Source organism: Helianthus annuus, chromosome 9 (assembly GCF_002127325.2).
Source record: "Helianthus annuus cultivar XRQ/B chromosome 9, HanXRQr2.0-SUNRISE, whole genome shotgun sequence".
In the NCBI taxonomy this organism is placed as follows: Eukaryota; Viridiplantae; Streptophyta; class Magnoliopsida; order Asterales; family Asteraceae; genus Helianthus; species Helianthus annuus.
In genome coordinates this window covers 161,008,119-161,030,226 of record NC_035441.2, presented here as the reverse complement: position 1 = coordinate 161,030,226, position 22,108 = coordinate 161,008,119, and the positions used below count along the sequence as shown (strand labels likewise).

The window sequence follows — 22,108 nt, the reverse complement described above, 5'->3', positions numbered from 1 at the left end:
TGGTAAAGTAGCTTATCGTCTTGAATTACCCGAAGAGTTGAGTGGGATTCATAGCACATTCCACGTGTCACATCTCCGAAAATGTTTAGCCGACGAAACTTGATGTGCGTGAAGTGTGTTATATTTTTAGATATATATTTAAGCCCCTTTTTACACTTTTAGCCAAGTTTTAAATTTATAAAACACGATATTCACTAACACTAAACACACATATGGGCAAGTGCGCCCATCGTGGACGTAGTATAGTGTTGGTAAGATACCGAGGTCGTCCAAGGACACAAGAGCTTTTAATACCGGTTTATCCTCAACGTCTAATCAAATCAAAAAGTTAGAAAAATGTTTTAAACTAAGAAAAATAAAAACTAACTAAATGCTGAAAATAAAAATAAAAACAGATAGACAAGATGAATCACTTGGATCCGACACGTGTATTAGTATAACCTTTGATTATTTTCGCACTTTTGCACTTGTTTAAGAGATTATCTTAGTTATTGTAGTAGGCCCCTCTTTTGAAGGCGACGTTACCCTCAACCCAGTAGTTTGAGTCAGCAAGGATACAATCCTAAAGGGTCGGATTATTGAAAGATAATTAATTAAGTTATTAATGCAAATTGTGGTAGGCCCCGCTTTTGGCGGTGACGTTACCCTCGGCTAAGTAGTCTGAGTCAGCAGGGATACAGTCCTAAATAGCCGGGTTATAGTTTTAATAGTAGTTAACTTATGAGGGGGTCAAAGAGTTTGGATCCCCGCCATCCAATACCTATGGGTATTGAAGGAGATCCTACTAAATTTGACCCAGGTCCCAAGCAGGACCTCTAAACGCTGAACAAGGGCAAGACCCTTACCAAACCGTTCCCTTAACCCCCGACCAGGTAGCCAACATACCTCCATATAGACCGTGGAGATATGAATGGTGAAAATCTTTTATTTTATATAGACAGTAAAATAATGCCAAGACACCACGGACAAACGATAAGGAAAGATCACCTTCAACATAAGTAACTAGTTATTAAAGTCATTAATACAAAACCAAATAAAAAGTGCAAAAGATTAAAAATAAAAAGTATTATACTAAACACTTGTCTTCACCAAGTGATGTAAGAGACTTAGGCAAACATGGCCTTGATTGTCAAGAACTCTTACGATCAATCTTGGATCCCGAGACGACTCACACACTCTACGATGGACAATGGATGATGGTGGTGGATGATGGTGTTATGGTGGTGGTGGGTGGTGGATGAAGTGTGAGAGAGGTGGTGTGCCAAGGGATGAGAGAAAATGAAGCCAAGCTCCTCTATTTATAGGCTGAACAGAAGGCTGGACACGGCCCCGTGTCCGCTGGACACGGCCCCGTGCCCGTCTGACATTCTCTCTCTTCATTAATTGTAATTGCGAATTACAATTAATGCGCCTGCTGTACTTTCACCACGCCCCCGTGCCCGCTGGACACGGCCCCGTGGTGGGCAATGGAAGCTTCTACTGGTTTGTCTTTTCTGCTGCTTCCTGGGCACGCCCCCGTGTTCGCTGGACACGGGGCGTGTTCAGACTCTGTTTCTTCTCCTTTGCCTTGGGAGGTGTCGTTGAGGGTCCGGGCAGTCTACTTTTGTTCCTTTTCTTGTATTTATGGTAGAATTAGTTGTCTTCTTGCTTCTTTTGTGATTTTGAGCTCATTTCATCCTGAAAATACAAAAGGAAGACAAAAACACTCTTTTTCCAACATTAGTACTTAAAAAGGGTTAGTTTTATGCCTTAATTGATGTGATTTATATGTTGCATTTTACACACATCAAATACCCCCACACTTGAACTTTTGCTTGTCCTCAAGCAAAACTCTTTAATTTTGGCTTACACTCCCAAATGGAATAGGTAGAAGAGAATGTTTTAGCTTGTCCTAGAGTGTCGGGAATCCAAGGTCTTTGTAAGTTTTATTTTTATTTATTTACAATCCTATTCGTTATGATTTATTTTGAACGTTTCATAAGATAAATTACTTATTTGGGCATAGCATGCCTTATTAGAATTCCATTTATATACAAGTTCACATACCTCACGGGAGATCACTCAACACTCGGCCGAAGGTGTATATTTTTAGTGAATCACTCGAGAGCGGCATGGAACTTACGCCTTCCATAGGCTTGCCAAGCAATCAATCCTCCTCCTTTTTAACTTTTTACCTTTGTAAATATCAAGAGGACTTTTGGGGTGAAGGGTTAGGCTTGGGTTAAAAGGTGGGTGGTTGGGTTAGTGGTTAGTAAAAAGGGCGAAAATCGTAACAAGCGTCGGTTTTCGTGAAGTACCTTGTTTTTAGTGACTTTTTTTTTTTTTTTGAAGTATTTCTCCAAACAAGCTTTTATATAGCTTTTGTTTGTTTTTGACTTCATCATCATTTTTTTTTTTTTTTGATCGTCACATAAAAAGGTGAGTTTACAAAAAAGCGAGCTTGTTACTAAAATAAAGGGTGAAAAAATAAAAAGGTTTTTGGTGGGTAAAAAGGGTTTTTGGGGTAATGAAATGAAAGGTTTAGGCTCAAAGGGGCTATCTAGGGGGATTTTGGGTAGGTGATAAAAAAAATGAAAAATAATGGTTTTGAAAGAAAATGGTTAGTCCTAATGCCTCCATCATTTACTTACTTGGGTTTAAGTTGGTAAGGACCGGGAATGTATCGTTGTGGCAAGTTCTAGATTTGTAAGAACCAAGCGGCTATTCACACAAGAAACGAAAAATGAGCATTTAGTCTAAATATGTATATTTTTATGCTCAATAAAGGCTCAAAACTCACTTTTGTGGGAATGGGTTTTTAATGTGATCAAGTATATATAATCGAATTTTTAACTAGACTTGTCATGCCGTTTCATAATTTTCTTATGTTGGTTCTTTTTTTTTATCACGACGCTATCGGTTGTAAACTTGTAAAAATATAACCTTTTTAGAACTTGTTATTCCCAACTTAAACTAAGACAAGTAAATAAAAAAAATGAAAAGTTTTTGAAAAAATTTGGGGTGTTTAGCGGTTCCAATAGAGTTTTGTGTAAGGCTTGTGTTTTGGATTTTGTAAAATTTCAAGGTTTTAGCATCCCCCCACACTTAAATTACACATTGTCCTCAATGTGTCCAAAAATAACGTTTTTGGTTGATTAGAATGTGTAAAAGTGGGTTAAAAAGCAAAGATTTATGTTACTGGCATTCTGGACACGGCCCCGTGTTGACCGGGCACGGCCCCGTGGTCAAGTGCCAGTAACAAAAATTAGAGAATTGAAACAGAAGCCTGGACACGGGGGCGTGTCCGCTGAACACGGCCCGTGTCCAGTTACCTGAACTGGGTGATTTTCTGCAGGGGCTCAGCACGGGGCCGTGTTGGTTGAGCACGGCCCGTGTTGAGCCTTCTGTGATGGAGATTTTTGTCGGGTTGCTCTGTTCTTCGTGCATGGTTCCATTTTTCTCGTTCCCTTTTTCATCCATTACCACCATGAGTGTGTTTTATTCTGCAAAAACTAAAAGATTAAACTAAACTAAGGATAGTTCCGCGGAATGCCTCCGTGGTGCGCCACGTTTATAAGGGTCCTTGGCTAGACCCGATTTAAGGTTATATATCTTCTGAGTGGGATGCCTTGCTTCCCATGTTACACCGTCGGAGAGCAGCATCCAAGCTTGAATCAATAACCTTCATGTAGTTTACTGGGTCGTCGTCCTCTATTCTCTTCCCAACTCCGAACTTCACCTCATCATCCCCATACCTCAAAGTGAGTGTCCCGTCATTCATGTCTACCACTGCTTGTGCCGTGGCAAGGAAGGGTCTCCCTAGTATAAGGGGGACCTCGGTGTCTTCCTCCATATCGAGTATGACAAAGTCAACTGGATAAACGAATCTGCTTACCCTTACCAAGACATTCTCGATGACACCTTGTGGGAACTTGACGGATCGATCAGCGAGTTGTATGCTTATCTTTGTAGGGCTCGTGGTTCCCAAGCCAAGCCTTTTGAACATTGATGAGGGCATGAGGTTAATGCTAGCCCCTAGGTCGGCCAAGGCATTGCGAACGGGCGATTCCCCTATTGAGCATGGAATCGTGAAACTTCCGGGATCGATTTTCTTTTGAGGTAGTTTATTGAGTACGAGGGCAGAGCATTCTTCGCCTAAATTAACTAATTGCAAATTTTCAATTTTCTTTTTATGTGTAAGGAAGTCCCTCATAAATTTAGAGTATTTGGGCATTTGGGTTAGGACTTCGATAAAAGGAATATTGACATGCAATTGTTTTAACAGACTTTCGAATTTTGCGAATTGCTCATTGGTCTTTTGATGAATTAACCTACCGGGGTACGGAACTCGAGGAGCCTTGGTAGGCTCTGGTGATGGAGGAGAGTTCTCTTCCTGCAGAGGTGTTGGCCTTGTTTCTTCCGTAGGTGGCGGTACTTCTGCAGGCCCTACGGTGCGGTTTCGTAGTGTGATGAGGTGAACTTGCGCCTTTGGGTTTGTTTCGGTATTGCTAGGTAATGCGCCTTGCGGTCTCTCGGAAAAATTTTGAGCTATTTGATTTATTTGTTTTTCTATGTTTTGAATGCTAGCTTGTTGATTCCTAAAATTAGATTCTAATTGTAGAAATCTTTCCGAGTTTTTCTTATCAGTGTCAGAGACGAGGCGAGATATAGTATCTTCGAGCCTTTCTCGTCCACCTTGTTGTTAAGTGAAATTTTGTGACTCATTTCTTGATTGCTGAAAGTTTGTTCGTTGGGTTTTTTGGTTACTACTATTGCCGGGTTCCCTCCAACCAAGGTTTGGGTGGTTTCGCCATCCTTGGTTGTAAGTTCCCGTTGGGGGACCCGACGGCCTAGGTCTATTATCAATGTAGTTTACCATTTCTTGTTGATCGTCCGTTTCTTTCATGCAACTCCAATTTTCATGTGACCCACCGCACCCTTCGCAAGCCATAACCGAGACTGTTTTTGTCATTTCTAATTTTTTTATTTTTGAAGAAAGGGCCTCGATTTGGGCTTGTAAAGAAGTGCTTTCGTCGACCTTATGGGCGCCCGGGGCGATAGACTTATTTCCCCAGGGGGTGTGCCATTGAAAATTGGTTTGAGCAATTTCCTCAATCTGATTATATATTTCGTGTGGGCGTCGATTACCTAAAAGTCCCCCGGAGCTAGAATCAAGTGTCTGCCTAGTGTGTGGCAACAATCCATTGTAGAAAGTGGATACTTGTTGCCATATTGCGAGGCCGTGATGAGGACACTTGCGTAATAGCTCCTTGAATCTTTCCCAAGTTTCATATAAGGATTCCCCATCCTCTTGTGAGTATGTATTAATTTCAGTCATTAATTTAGCAGTTTTTGCGGGAGGGAAATACTTATATAGAAATTTTTGGGCTAGTTCATCCCAGGTGTTTACCGATCCAGCTGGGAGGGCGTTGAGCCAAGCTTTCGCTCGGTCTTTTAGTGAGAATGGAAACATACGGAGGCGGATGGCGTCGTTTGATGCTCCATTGATCCGAAAGGTATCACATATTTCTAAGAAATTAGTTATATGTAGATGGGGATCCTCGTCCGCAAGCCCGTGGAAGGTTGCGGAGTTTTGGAGCATTTGTATCAAATGCGGTCGAAGTTCGAAGTTATTGGCTTCGACATTCGGAGCATTGATAGCGGCGCCTAGATTACCTACGGTGGGCCGTAGATAATCCATAAGGGTACGTTGGTCCGCCATTGGAGGTGGATCACCCGAAACCTTCTCTTGATTTTTGGCTTTTAACCTTTTTCTGAGAAAGCGTTCGGGTTCTTCTAATGGTTCTTTTATGTCTTTATTGGAACTGGAGCTCATACACTACGTGAGGTTGGCGTCGGGTTCCAAGTCCTGCAATAAAAACAGAAAAGAATGTTGGTCAGAAGGTTCACCACGGCCCCGTGTTGAGCGAACACGGCCCCGTGGTCGGAATTGCAGTGGTTGTTTTTCAGATCCCAGTTACTGGAAGTTGGACACGGCCCCGTGTTGCACCGGCACGGCACCGTGGTCAGCCTTCTGTAACTTGAAAAACAAAAACTGCCAGTAACGATGCTGAGCACGGCCCGTGTCCGACCAGGCACGGCCCCGTGCTGAGCTCTGCAGAAGCTGAAAAACTAAAAAAAATCCTAAAAAAATTAAAGAAAAATAAAAATATGATTAGGCCGTTGATTCCTAACTTTCTTAAAATCCTTGTGTCCCCGGCAACGGCGCCAAAAACTTGATGTGCGTGAAGTGTGTTATATTTTTAGATATATATTTAAGCCCCTTTTTACACTTTTAGCCAAGTTTTAAATTTATAAAACACGATATTCACTAACACTAAACACACATATGGGCAAGTGCACCCATCGTGGACGTAGTATAGTGTTGGTAAGATACCGATGTCGTCCAAGGACACAAGAGCTTTTAATACCGGTTTATCCTCAACGTCTAATCAAATCAAAAAGTTAGAAAAATGTTTTAAACTAAGAAAAATAAAAACTAACTAAATGCTGAAAATAAAAATAAAATAAAAACAGATAGACAAGATGAATCACTTGGATCCGACACGTGAATTAGTATAACTTTTGATTATTTTCGCACTTTTGCACTTGTTTAAGAGATTATCTTAGTTATTGTAGTAGGCCCCTCTTTTGAAGGCGACGTTACCCTCAACCCAGTAGTTTGAGTCAGCAAGGATACAATCCTAAAGGGTCGGATTATTGAAAGATAATTAATTAAGTTATTAATGCAAATTGTGGTAGGCCCCGCTTTTGGCGGTGACGTTACCCTCGGCTAAGTAGTCTGAGTCAGCAGGGATACAGTCCTAAATAGCCGGGTTATAGTTTTAATAGTAGTTAACTTATGAGGGGGTCAAAGAGTTTGGATCCCCGCCATCCAATACCTATGGGTATTGAAGGAGATCCTACTAAATTTGACCCAGGTCCCAAGCAGGACCTCTAAACGCTGAACAAGGGCAAGACCCTTACCAAACCGTTCCCTTAACCCCCGACCAGGTAGCCAACATACCTCCATATAGACCGTGGAGATATGAATGGTGAAAATCTTTTATTTTATATAGACAGTAAAATAATGCCAAGACACCACGGACAAACGATAAGGAAAGATCACCTTCAACATAAGTAACTAGTTATTAAAGTCATTAATACAAAACCAAATAAAAAGTGCAAAAGATTAAAAATAAAAAGTATTATACTAAACACTTGTCTTCACCAAGTGATGTAAGAGACTTAGGCAAACATGGCCTTGATTGTCAAGAACTCTTACGATCAATCTTGGATCCCGAGACGACTCACACACTCTACGATGGACAATGGATGATGGTGGTGGATGATGGTGTTATGGTGGTGGTGGGTGGTGGATGAAGTGTGAGAGAGGTGGTGTGCCAAGGGATGAGAGAAAATGAAGCCAAGCTCCTCTATTTATAGGCTGAACAGAAGGCTGGACACGGCCCCGTGTCCGCTGGACACGGCCCCGTGCCCGTCTGACATTCTCTCTCTTCATTAATTGTAATTGCGAATTACAATTAATGCGCCTGCTGTACTTTCACCACGCCCCCGTGCCCGCTGGACACGGCCCCGTGGTGGGCAATGGAAGCTTCTACTGGTTTGTCTTTTCTGCTGCTTCCTAGGCACGCCCCCGTGTTCGCTGGACACGGGGCGTGTTCAGACTCTGTTTCTTCTCCTTTGCCTTGGGAGGTGTCGTTGAGGGTCCGGGCAGTCTACTTTTGTTCCTTTTCTTGTATTTATGGTAGAATTAGTTGTCTTTTTGCTTCTTTTGTGATTTTGAGCTCATTTCATCCTGAAAATACAAAAGGAAGACAAAAACACTCTTTTTCCAACATTAGTACTTAAAAGGGGTTAGTTTTATGCCTTAATTGATGTGATTTATATGTTGCATTTTACACACATCAAAACTGCTCATATCCACTACGATGATATCGAGGTGGATAACAGCCTCAACTATGCAGTAAAACCAATTGCGATTTTAGATCATAAAGAGAAAAGTTTGAGGAACAAGGTGATTAATCAAGTCAAGGTCAAATGGGAGCACAGGAAGGGTTCGGACACTACGTGGGAGTCCGAAGAGGAGATGCGACGTCTCCACCCTACACTATTTGGTACGTACTTCGGTTTCGGGGACGAAACCCTTTTAAGGGGGGTGGACTTGTAACACCCCGAAACTATAAAAACTTTATATTAGAATTATAAAGTATAAATAAACAAAGAAATTACTAACTAGAAATTTTAACCTAGTTAGTTACAAGTCTAGAAATAACTTAAAGGAGGGTTAAATGCAACTAAACTAAATATTAACCTAAGTGAGGGGCTTAAATTGAACAAATTGAAACTTAAGCTTAATTAAGTAGTAAAACAAACCAAACACCCCCAAAAGGAGGTGTCTGGTCGAACAAGCACGCCAGGGGCGATCCCCACTCTCTCAAAACCCTAGTTTCACAAATTTGATCAATTGAAGGTTAATCATTGTCCCAAATTGAAATCTGAACAGAGATTCGTGATCCTCATCACAAGGGGGTTACAAGGTATGTGAAATCTCATGAAATCTCTCAACTTGAATTTCTCATGTAATTGGGAAAATCTGAATTTTTGTTGCATGTGTGTCTTATGATGATCTAGGAACAACTATAGTGTCTAAGGACAAACCCTAGACAAACACAAGCTGAAATTTTGTGAAATTTTAGTGGAAAGTATGATCACCATTGTAGGTGATTAGTGAAACTATGTGTAAATTGATAAACACTAGTAAATTGACTATTTAGAAGTGAATTCAGGAATTTAGAAGTTAACCATCTTGTAAAGTGTTGATTGGGATAAAATTAGGGCTAAATGATAAGCTAGAAACTTGTCATATAATCATGTGAAAAATCTGCCCTTAAGGTGTTTGTAAAAATGCCCCAAAGAAGGCTTATAACAGGAATTTAAAGATTTAACGCATAATTATGATGTTTCGGTGTGCTATGCGAAATAAGGTTAAAGAAGAGTTCTAAACATGTCTTGAATTGAACTCTATAGGAAAGGATACCGGAACGTCAAGTGGACAAGCTGGTGGCGATTTGCGGTTGAAGGGTTTGCTCTAAAGGTATGTAACTTGATCCGTCACATTAAGTAGATTGGATGATTATTATATGCGTAATTGGATTTTAGAATAAGGGTTGTTTGAATTTAAGTGATGATGTCGCTATATTGAATAATGGATCAAATTGGTTGGAACTCGTTGGTAGTCGTCACAATGGAGGATTCCTTAGACGAGCCAAACGGGTCGAATAATCAAGTACGGCATGGTTAATGCTCCGGATTAAGATGGATTGAAACTTTGATAATGGATAATATATAACATATTAGAATTGTGAGATTTAATGTATTGGCATCCTAGAAACTGAAATCCGAGAGTTGGGTTTTAGTGTAATGACCAAACCAAACAAAAACATGAATTTCCAGGTACTACCGTAAGTTACGGTGGTACCGTAGCTTACGGTAGAGGTCAGGAACTTACGGTGGTTCACTCCTGTTTTACGGTGGACCAAAAGATTTCCAGGACTCACCGTAACTTACGGTGACACCGTAAGTTACGGTGGAACCAGAAAAATTTTTATTTATTTTATTTATCTAATAATTGATGTTGGGTTTCATGTTTATGTGTCGTATCAAAATGTCAAAACTAAAATTTTAACGGTTTTGATCCTAGGTGATGAGGTGGATCTTATGGATGACGGTCAAGCAACGTAGAAGAACCGAACACGACTTTTGAAGCTTCCGCAATGTTTTAATCTTACTTAAACTTTGTTCATGGTTGTAAACTATTTCTTAATCAACTTTTAAAACATTCCAACTTAGTCATTACTTGACTAAAGTTGACGTACTTATGAACTCCATTAAGGAATGTTTTGTTATGTAACCAATGTTTTAGTTGAAATGGTGTATTTTATTTCTAAATTCAAGTGAAAAATTTAAGGGTGTTACAATTTTGGTCCACTATGTACAAATTCATAACTAGATCTATACGTACTAGCCCAATCACGCAAAAAAAAAAATTAACACCAAATAAAAAAGTTAAACCCTAAACCGCTAAACGACAGTCTGCTCATCGTCTCAATGTCTTATGTTGTTACACTAAGTCGATTATTTGCTGCTCTTAACGTCATTGTTCGTGTAATATGATCATCGGCTCATTGGCTACAAAATGTTATTCATAAGAAAAATATTATGTAATGAAATGTCTCTGTTTTTAAAGACATAAAAGCTTAAGACCCAATATAGTCACTATCTCTTTCCGAAAATTTAAATTAGGCGACACAATTGTCAAACCCCCTCGAAGTTCGCTCAACGTTCACTCGGAATATTTACTGCTCGTAAAATGTTTGTTTGATTTGAGGTTCGGTTTTAAATGAGCCGCTCCGCTTGGTTCGGCTTATAAATGAGCCAAGCACGAGCAAAGGTACGATCGGTTCGGCTCGGTTCGTGAACAACCCTACCTATAACGCTCGTTATGTGGCTGGCGGAAAAATGGTTACCGAATATACCGATACCAGTACCGAAAAACAGGGAAATGAGTACCGGTACCGAAGATACCCGGTATAATACTGATACCAAATGCTCATCACTACCCTATAACGCCTATGGTCTCATATGCCAAAAAGACGCTGCTCCACACCATGATTTTTTTAGACAGTTATTATGATGTAAACCCAATGTTTTAAAATCCGGTTTTTATACCGTACCAGATTTGGTTTAGAAACAGTTTAACCAGGTATATCGGACGGTTTAACCGGTTCTACCGGACGGTTCAACCGGTACAACCGGCAGGTTTGAACCGGTTTTTAAAACATTATCTAAACCGTTTATTAGTTAATATCTTAATTTACTTGTCAAGCATTGTATCTAGATTTTGGTCCGTCACGTTTTGTTATCGTTGTTTGCAAGTTATGAACGCCGTAATAGAGTACCTTGCAATTTTTAAGTCATTATTATCTATTCTCAAGTCCTCTAGTACACTAAACTTGCAATAGGCAAACTTTGTTAGCGTGGATTAAAGAAGACGTTTTGTAAGAATTAATCCGTCAACCTCTACTTAAAACCAATGTTTTAAAAACCGGTTTTTAAATCATACCGTTTTAGATGCAGAAATGGTTCAACCGTTTGAACCGGGTTGTACCGGTTCAACCGTGTTGACTAATGAACCCTATAAATCCATAAAATATAATTTTAAATAAAAAAATAATCAAAACTATCCATGATCAAAAAGTTCACTATTAACGTCATCCTCATCAAGTTAATCTTTTTACGCTCATAAAATTAAAAGTTTTATGTTTTTAACCTTTGGCCAGGTATAAACCGATACTGATACACTGGTTTAAACCGGTATAACCTATTTTACCGGCGGTACAACTTCTTTGTCGTTTTCTTAGTTTACCGGTATGATTCGTACCGGCAAGCATCTGGTTTAACAGATTCAACCAGCCGATTTAAACCGGTTTTTAAAACATTGCTTAAAACCTTTTTTAACTTGAACTTTATTAACCTTTTTTCTCAACTAAAACTTCATTTTATATGTTTTAACGCGTAAAAAATAAAATCAACCCTATACATTAACATTACATATTTGTTGAAAATAATTAAATTTGCACACAAAAAGTTTGTAGAGGGAATATTTGTTTTAGTCATCAATCTCTAGGTTTCATCTTCATACTTTTGGGTATGTTATGAATCATGACCAGTTAAAGCTTTTATCTATAATTCTTTTAAGGGTTTGGTTAACCTTTATGTGTAGCAAATGGTATCCGAGGAAAATGCAACCCAATCACGTGCACAAAAGTATCAAGGAACTTAGATCAAACTCAAAAGTCTAAGATAGAAGCTACCAAAATAAATTTTCACCACCAATACTCAATGGAAGCTCCTAATTCCTTCTTGACATAAAAACTACTGGCAACATGAAACACATTTTATTCCTCAACATTAAGCACAATAATAGCTAAAGAACATACAACACTAAATATTCTAAGGGCATTTGGGTCTGCCACCGTGAGTTTTCATGTTGGTGTAGCAAGTGCCGCAAACCTCCCGGTTACCGGACTGTCCCGGTGGAACACATTTGCACCGGTCACAACATGTCACACATGCTCTAAGGCATACATTCTGCCGTGAATGGAGTTTGCATCTTTCCAGGCACGGTGGGTAGCATTCTGCACAATAATAAATAAAAAAAATACACACATGTTATATGGAAATAGTATGAAATCAAGAAATATGTGTATTTAAAATAAAAAAGATGGTACCTTTAGTGTTTCTTGGTGGGGTTGGAGGGGTGGGAGTGGGTGGTTTGATCACTGGTGGTGTTGGGGTGGGTGGTTTGGTCACTGGTGGTGTTGGGGTGGGTGGTTTGGTCACTGGTGGTGTGGGGGTGGGTGGTTTGGTCACCGGTGGAGTTGGGGTGGGTGGTTTGGTGACTGGTGGAGTTGGGGTGGGTGGTTTGGTGACTGGTGGTGTTGGGGTGGGTGGTTTGGTGACTGGTGGTGTTGGGGTGGGAGGTTTGGCTACCGGTGGTGGCTTCACTTGTGGTGGTGGAGGTGGGGTTTTGGATGGGGCAGGGGTGGTGGCAACATATGCAGCCTGTGGGAAACAAAGGTTTTTCAAGTTAAGATTTTCTAGATCATAGCATAGGTTTCATTTTAAAATATACTTGGAAGTACCCATCCATTCAAACTCTTTTAAGTGCTCATGGTTTCTTTTAAAAATAATAAAAAAATGAAATTTAAACAAGGTAAATCAAGATTATTTTGCTTAAATTTTATAAATATTCTTGGTTTTTTATCTTTTTAGTATCTAAATGCTCATGGTTTCTTTTAAATAAATTAAAATAAAAAAATGAAATTTAAACAAGGTAAATCAACATTATTTTGCTTAAATTTTATAAATATTCTTGGTTTTTTGTTCTTTTTTAGTAGAGTATACTATACTTCCCAAGATCTACAAGAATCTAAAATGAACAAAAATAAAATAATTTTTTTCAAGATTATGGCAAACATTTGCAGATGGATCTGATCTTACCTCTTGTTCATTGGATGTAACCTGAAAATAGAAATAAAAACAAAATGTAAGTTCTGTTTTCTAGAAAGTGGAAGTGATTTAAGTGAAGAAGCTTACAGAAGTAGTGAGCAGCAGAAAAGAAGCCAAAAGGAAGAGAGGAAGCTTCATGGCCATATTTAGCAGCTTCAAGACTGAAACTTGGGGGTTTTCACTTGTTGGAGTTGGTATAAATAGAAAGGGAGGAGGAGAGCGATTTTCTAGGTTTTATTTTAAAATACTATTTATTTTAATTTTTACTACTTAAATATATAGGTTTTATCAAAAATTAAAGAAAATTAATTTCCTTTAAATTAAATTGTGTAACTAGTTTATAACAACATAGTCGACTCAATATATTATTTTCTTGATGAATTGGAAGTTAATCTAAGGGACTGAATAAATTTTTATATAGGACAATCAAGATTTAGCGTAAAAAACTAAAAATAATACTAATTCTTTTCTTTTATGAGGGCGATTGCCCCCATTGTTTTGGAGTGTTTCTACCATTGTTATTAAGTACCGCGTACAAATATAATAGTTTCTACCAGTGTTATTAAGTACTGTGTACAAATATAATAGTTTTCTTGCAATTATCACCTTAAAAATAGTAATAAAATGAAGGTAGATTGGATTTTTATAATTCAAACTAACCCATTAGGCAACAATAACCCTAGTTACAATGTAACCAGTGATGCTCTAACTTTCATGTTTGTTATCAATTATTAATTAAGAGTAATCTCATTCTAACGAAAAAGTAATGTCGCATGCCCCTAACTTTTGTTTATGTCGTTTCAAACCAATTTACAACATTTTGATTAAGATAAAAATCAGTGAAGTGTTCATTAGGGGCATATGAAGTTACTAATTTTGTTAACGTCAGACTCTCATTGGCTATAGGGAGAGGTTTGTTGGGGAATCACGAAAAGTGGGAAACCGGAAACCCACTAGTTTTATGTGTAAAGACTCATTTAAAAATCATTTATACAAATTTATTTAAGGTTTTTTCATATAAATACATATTGAAGCTATTCAAATAATTAAAAAAAAATTGTAAAAGAAGCTACTTTTTTCATTGTGTGTTTATATGTAAATACTTCAAAAATAATTTTATAAAATGTAATTGTTTAATATAAAAATAAACTTTTTATAAGTTTTAAGTTTATCACTTTTTTATATTGATACTCACCTCCATCTCTCTTCTCTTTAACATGCACGTGCGAAAGACACATGTCTTGATCATAATAGACCATGGGCCCCTACACGACTGCTACCGGAGGCTGAAGAGTTGATGAATGATGATGATCTCCATTTCATTTTAAGTTTGGATCATGCTATTCACACACAGCCAAAATTATTTTCACACCCTAAAGCGCCCCGCTATGGCCAAAGAGGAGCGCTTTAGTGTAAAGTCAACAGACAAGGTCTGAACCAGTCAGATCTTGTCTGTTGCTTTACATCAAAACGCCCCGCTATGGCCTAAGTGGGGCGCTTTGGTTTTTTTTTTTTTTACATTTTTGGGCAAAGCGCCCCTCTTAGGTCAAAGCGCAACGCTTAGGGTCTTTTTTAAATTTTTTAAAATTGTTTTTAATTCACAAACGCGTCGATAATAGTCTAAATTTTACGCTTTTTCCATTATACATCATTTTTTAATATATATGGACTATACTGCAAGTTCCGGATCAAATCGGTTACGTGTGATGTCGTATTCCATTATATCGTATCATTTTGATTTGAAAGCACAAGTACTCCTATGAGTAGTTTTATGTGTATCAGCCGCCTACCGTACATGTATATGACGTATTTTTCATAAATTGTAGTATTATGATGTATATTGTCATTTTGGGTCGTACAAGTGCGTATTGAATCTGATTGGGTCGTGTCGGTGACATTCGGTTTTTAACGTGATGTAACGCATATATTGAACAAACACAAACGTACTTTTGGATTGTAAAAGAATTAACGTCATTATTATTAAACACATTTAACTTTTCGTTCAGTAGTGGAGAGTATGTAGTTTTCGTATAGAAATTTTAGGTACGGTGACTTCTTCCCCCCAGTTAGAAATCTCAAGTTTCGCCACTAAAAGCACTTAACCATTATATAAAGTAGAAGATTTCACTAAATAATGTTGGGATCTAATACATAAATCAAACCTAAGTTGGTCAAAAGAGTTTAACCTAACAGATAACAACTTACATTATGTGTGAAAGGAATTAAAACATGCTACTTATTTTAAGTATACTATTGTTATTAGTTAGAAACGATTTTTTTAAAATAAAATTTTACATGAACGTATCATGTTAAAAATTGTATGGACAAAATATTTTAACTTATTAAATTAAGAGATGTGATTAAAAAGGTAGAGTAGCTTCAGCATCGACAAAATATTTTCCTGACGATGTCATCGGGATAGGCCGTCGAAAAAAGTCGACTTGTCAGACAAAATTTCTTGTAGTGTCATTCATGGACCCTCACCTCTACTATCTAGCTATCATCTTACTATATTAGTCAAATATATCTAGCAGTTATATTTCAAACATATTAATTTTCGTGTCGGCATTATAGATAAATTTTGTTTTTCAAAAAATGTTAACAAGAACTCATTTAAGCTCCGTCGGTAGTGGGGTCCATGCCATCTTTAACCAATCACACCTTTTTTTTTTAAGTTTACCACTTCACCAAGTGTCTAACCATTGCCAACCCTTTTCAACATAGTTTAAACACTTATGACTGAATGACGTGGCACACTCTCATTGGTTAATTTTGAAGTTTACCACTTTCAAGTGTATAACCACTCCCTACACCCTAATGTATACTATATTTCATTTTGGCAAGTGGCATTGTGGAGCCCACAAGAACTGCTAAATGTATACTATAGCACGGATGAGACTAGTCAAAGAGTTGGAAAGGGTTGTACACGACAGTGAGATGCCTCAACAAATTAAATATTGAGATGAGACTTCACCTTTAGATATATGTGCACAAACAAATTAAATATTGTAATATTTGGACCAAAAATATAAAATTTGAACTTAAACGTAGACCAGTCACCAGTCAAAAATACGCCCAAAATGTAAAAAAAAAAAAAAAAAAAAAAACCAAAGCGCCGAGCTTAGGCCAAAGCGGGGCGTTTTGGAAAAAAAAAAAAAAAAAAAAAAAAAAAAAAAAACCAAAGCGCCTAGCTTAGGCCAAAGCGGGGCGCTTTGATGTAAAGTCAACAGACAAGGACTGAACCTGTCAGACCTTGTCTGTTGACTTTACACCAAAGCGCCCCTCTTTGGCCATAGCGGGGCGCTTTGGGGTGTTTAAATAGACCAAGAGCGTGTGCGAATAGACCAGGCCTTAAGTTTTGTTATTGTTTTTTACTAAATAAATAGTACTTGAACGTTTAACAATGATTCTTATTGTATGGAAGAACGAATGAATTGTTCTCGTGTGTTTAATGTAACGAAATAAAAAAAAAAACGTTATTTTTTTTTCTAAAATTTACACTATTATCGTAACATTAAAGGGTAGCAGGAGTAACCCTATTAACAAACTAGGTCCGCACCTGAAAGTCGATGAGCCTATTACAGATGTTCTTCAGATACTTGAACACTCTCACAAACTTGTCTAGACATCTAACCCATCAGCAACATCTACAAACATTTTTATAAACATTTTCAAAGGAATCCATTTCATTCACAAACGTTGAGTAAAGTGGCAAAATGGTCCTTGAGGTTTGGTCACTTCTACATTAGTCTAAAACTCAAATCTTTTGAATCTGAGTCCTTGCGGTTTCAGTTTTGTTGTCATTTTCATCCAAAATTAAAATCTAGTCAGATTTTTCAGTTAATATCTAGCTTTTCTGTTTTTTCCTCCATTTTAATGAATGGCAAAATGAACTTTTAACGTTTTATTATAACAAATTAAAAAATCTGACCATTTGCCCTTCATTAAAATTTAAAATAGAGGAAAAAGACAAAAAACTAGATGTTACCTGAAAAATCTGACCAGATTTTGCTTTTGAATGAAAATGACAATAAAATTAAAACCACAGGGACTCAGATTCAAAAGGTTTAAATTTGGAACTAAATTGACAAAAGTGACCAAATCTCAAAGACCATTTAGACAGTTTACTCCACAAATGTTTTTACATATTTGCACTATCATTAACTTTTACATTTATTTCTATTACTAAACTAGTAATACACTATTTTTTAAGATTTATAATATAACATTATTGTATAAAATCAATTAACTTGTATGTAAATGTAATAATTTTATTTCTTGTCACTATTTTATCCAAGAAAAAAAAAAGTCTTAAAAATATACTTGATAGTTAAAGGACATTTTTTTATAAGAGAAAAATGCCCGGATAGTCCCTGTGGTTTCGCCTTTTTTCACCTTTAGTCCCTATCTTTCTAAAACTACTTGAATAGTCCCCAAGTTTTCGATTTTTGTTCTCGGATAGTCCCTGGGTCTAACTTCAGTTACTTTTCTCAGTTAAGTGGGTGTTGAAATGACCAAAATACCCTTTCCTTAAAAGTCCAGACCATAGGGACTATCCGGGCACCTTCTTCATTTTTATTTATAAAATCCCCCACACCCACCCTTCTTCTCCACCTGTTGGATCTTCTCCATAGTTGTTTCATCTCCGGTGCCGACACCTTATCGGTGTTCAGACGCCGTCTTTTCACCACCATCTTTTACCATTGTTCAGGCGGGACACCAACACCATCTTTTAATCAGTCCAAAACTAACAATATTTGATCCGAAACAGATCAAATCAACTTGAAACTCTCTGAAAATCAATCGAAATCGATTCGAAAAGCACATACGACACATCAAAATTTGTCTTAAATCAACCGAATTTGTCCGAAATTCAAACGAAACAATCTGAAACTAGATCGAAATACGAATCGACACCAGCTTCTTTCAGCAACTCAGATTCAGATTAGTTCGTTCAAATATAGTTGTTCAATAAGTATGTAAACAGTTTAAAATTGTCTTATAATTTTTGAAATCTCAAAACTTCGATCAAAAACACTGATTCACACAGAAACTTGAACAAATTTGATCCGATACAAACCGAATTAGTCCGAAACTCTTAATCAACAAACCGAAACAGTTCGAAAATCACCGAAACTCATTCAAATCAGTCCTAGACACGTTAAAAATCAATCGAAACTCATTCGATTTCACCGAAACAAAGTTCACTGATTATGTTCAAAAATTATGTAGAAACAACTTAGATTCGATTGTTTGAATGAAACAGTGATGTGTTTCATATCTGAATTGTATATCAGATCTGAATGAAATCAGTTTGAATGAAACCGCCGCGACCCGCCGCCACTCACCAACCTCCGCCATCTCTCTCCCTCTCCTCGGTCTCTCTCTCTCTCTTCCTCTCTGTCTCTCTGGTTCCGCAGCCATCGCTCACCACCACCGGACGGTGGTGGTCCGTTTTGTCGACGAGGGGAGGTGTTTGGGGGTGTCTTGCCGGCCGATTAACTAGTTAGACCCGTCACCGGAGTCCAGTCGGACTCCCTTGTGCTCGTCGGTAGGGAAAACAAGAGGCAGGGGGTGTTTGGTAGTGGATTCAAAGAGAAGCAGGGTGTGGGTTTAGGGTTTCTTAATGTTGAAGATGAAGGGTGGATGAGTTTTATAAAGAGAAGGTGCCCGGATAGTCCCTATGGTTTGGCCTTTTAAAGAAAGGGTATTTTGGTCATTTCAACACCCACTTAACTGAGAAAAGTAACTGAAGTTAGACCCAGGGACTATCCGAGAACAAAAATCGAAAACTTGGGGACTATTCAAGTAGTTTTAGAAAGATAGGGACTATAGGTGAAAAAAGGCGAAATCACAGGGACTATCCAGGCATTTTTCACTTTTTATAATTTACGAAACCCAATTTATGTATATGCATCTATACAACCCAAGCACAATCCTGAAACACGTATCTGGTTTATCTGGTCTTCCCTATTTCCCATAGATCTCATTCATCTAACACAAAATAAGTAAATAGGTTTTCGGTGTATCTTTATTTGTTTAGTTTTCATAATTTATCTTCTCGCTATAATACATGTCTACAGTGGCGGACTCAGGATTTTTTTTCAACTGGGTCCATTATTTTCGGTGTTCAAAATTTTCATAACAAAATGTTAAAATTTTCGGGTCGGTCCTCGTTCGGATCGGGTCAAAGCAAGGTTTGAACTAGATTTAAAAAAAAAGGGAAAAAATGGACTTATACAAGGATTGAACCCATGACCTCTTATTGGAAAAGAAGGGGATTTAACATTACACCAGCTTTCCTTTTCTTTCTATGGTGTCCACCTAATTGTATTTATGGGGTCCTTATACAATTTTAAATACCGAATCTACTAACTTTTTTAAAAACATTGGGGTCCGTGGACCCCGACCCACTCAATGTGGGTCCGCCCCTGCATGTCTAGCATAAGTATATTGGCAATCTAAGGTTGGAAGGCAATAAAAAGAAGGCAGTTTACTCCTTTGTAGCAGCAGTGTGTTGGTCGATTTGGTTAGCAAGAAACGCGACGATTTTCAACAAAAAAGTGATACACATGTCTCGTTTAGTGGTTGATATAAAGGCGTTATCGTTCCTGTGGATTAGCTCAAGGGTGGCTCATCTGGATTTAAAGTGGGGACAATGGAGGAGTTTTAATAATAGGTGGTAGCACTATTTATGTAACTCGTTTTCTGTCCCTTTTTGCACTGTATTTTCATTCTAGAGCATCTTGCTCTAGTCTGTTTTTGTTTATTTATAAAACTTCCGCCTTTCAAAAAAAATAAAAAGTCTAGCATAAGTTAATTTAATGGGTTGTGTTAAATACACCCTAAAGTCAATTTTTTATCTTTACTTTTTTCTCACAAATCAATTTTTCAAGTTTTTATAAACTAATAAATTGCTTACTGCACTTTTCAAGAAATGTCATTATCTAGTGTACAGAGATAGTCTTTGTTGATCCGTAGTTAATATATGTTGTTAGTGATGTATTGTTATTAATATCTTAAAATATTGTTATCTTTCTAATTTTTAATTTATAAATAATAACTCTATCCAAAATAAACGTTTTTACTTAAACATGACACATTAAGAATTTTAAGTGTGCAAAGATACGAACCAAATTTATTTAATGTTGTTTTAATTTTTATATCGATATTATATTTTACTTATTTAAGTGTTATTCAATAAAAAGTTGTCACATCCCGATATTTCTATATATTTCTGGTGGGTCCGGTGAGGAGTATCATTACGTAGTTGATATCATCATAGACAATTAAACACAATTATAGCACAGCGGAATGCTTGGAAGTTAATTACTATTACAACTCATAATATCCAAAGTTCAAAACAAAAAAAATATATAGAGGGATTGTAATAGAGATCCACAAGCGGACCATAAAAACAAATACATGAAACTGAGTTAAACAGACTTCAGGCATCTAAGGATTTGCAAGATCCTCTTAATTGACACCAAGTAGCTCCAGCCAAGTTTCGAGAGGTACATGTCACTTAGTCTTTGAAAAATACGTCAGTTTTCACTGGTAAATACAATTAACTCACTCATTTGAAAAAAGTTTATGAAAATTGGTTTAGGCGCACAAGGCACAAAATCATTTATAAATTGGGATAATTTTTATTAAAATCTTGTATACAGATTTACATGTTTGTCATACAATTGGGGCCGGTTTGGAAGCCGATCATGATTAACCGACTCACCACTTATAAAACCCACAAAGGAGTTATCCCCAACTTGTGGGTAGTTTAATATTTAGCATTTGCATCTGTCAGGTGTATGCTTACACCCCGTGCATAGGTCGTGGCCATTAATAACTTAAATGAGCCAAGGATATCCAAGACACGGTCGTTAACCCCCAATGTTTATGTTATCAAACAAAACAGATTAAAACGGGTTATGCGGATTTATTAAATCACAATCCGACTAAATAATCCCATACCCGACCAAGCAGTAATAATTTACCGTATCCCAAGCCCGTATAGGGGAAATAAGTTAAAAGTATTTACCTGAGCTAGTTGTGCTGGGATGCTACTCAGCCGTATGTTTCCTAAGACCTTATGCAAATATCTTCTACCGAATCTACTTAATCTGTATGGAATGTTTATTAACCTATTAGGATACTAACAGGTCTTATTTAAGTCAAAGACTTAGACCGGTTAGTTATAAAGATGTTTTACGGTTCGAAACGCTAGATTAAGCGGAGACCGTAATGGAATGTGATTTAGACCCGACAAGTTTGAATACTTGTATAATATGGGTAAACTAAACACATTCTGGATTTTGAAGTTTAGATGATAAGGTTAAACCCGTTTTGGCTAATTCATGCAAACTAGTTACATAAACCGAACTGAACGCATATAAGCATAACAGGTAACCGAACGAACCATATACAAGTCCCATATATTATTATGCTTAAAATATGTTAAGAGATCAGTAAGATGTTAACATATATGCCCAAAAACAATTTAAAACCAAATTAAGTCTCGTAAGGGCATTTTGGTCATTTTGAGATTTATAAAAGAGGTTTATAGGTAAACTGAAGTTCTGGTCAAAAAACATTCTGTAAAAATACTTATTTTATGATGTTAAAACTGTAGGATATCATACATATGTGTGGTTTACCATTTATGGCCAAACTATGCCCCGAAAAGGCATTTTGGTCATTTCACATATGCTTTTAAGGACATAATTGGAAGTCTGAGTTCATGACTTATACCTACTGTAAAAATATTAAAAATTACTTATAGTTTCAGTAGGTAACAAGTCTTGGTGCTAAATATGATTTTAAACCATACTATGCACCTAATTAGCGTAAAAGTCGATAAATGACGATATTTGCAAGGTTTATGAAATTTTGAGATTTTGACCAGCCTTAGATAGTCAAAATACTTTATTTTTCATATTAGGAGTATAAAAAAACACCGTTAGGCTCGGTTTCGTTAAATGATCACCGAATACACTAGTTTCTGCTCGTTGACGCTTTTAACCATTTTTCTTGAAAG

The 22,108-nt window shown here is 37.2% G+C and overlaps 1 protein-coding gene and 1 non-coding gene across 2 annotated transcripts; one reads left to right on the top strand and one right to left on the bottom strand.

The window, feature by feature from the left end:
• The first annotated feature begins 5,216 nt into the window (after positions 1-5,216).
• LOC118482330 lies at positions 5,217-5,323 on the top strand. Its single transcript, XR_004868373.1, has one exon. It is a non-coding gene; the product is annotated as a small nucleolar RNA R71 (small nucleolar RNA).
• Positions 5,324-11,898: 6,575 nt separating this feature from the next.
• Positions 11,899-13,296, bottom strand: LOC110879279 (gibberellin-regulated protein 14). Its single transcript, XM_022127704.2, has 4 exons — positions 13,162-13,296; positions 13,066-13,086; positions 12,294-12,627; positions 11,899-12,200 (listed from the first exon to the last, which is right to left on the bottom strand). Exons 1-4 carry the CDS (start codon positions 13,216-13,218, stop codon positions 12,016-12,018), a joined length of 597 nt encoding a protein of 198 aa, XP_021983396.1. The 5' UTR covers positions 13,219-13,296; the 3' UTR covers positions 11,899-12,015.
• Positions 13,297-22,108: the final 8,812 nt, after the last annotated feature.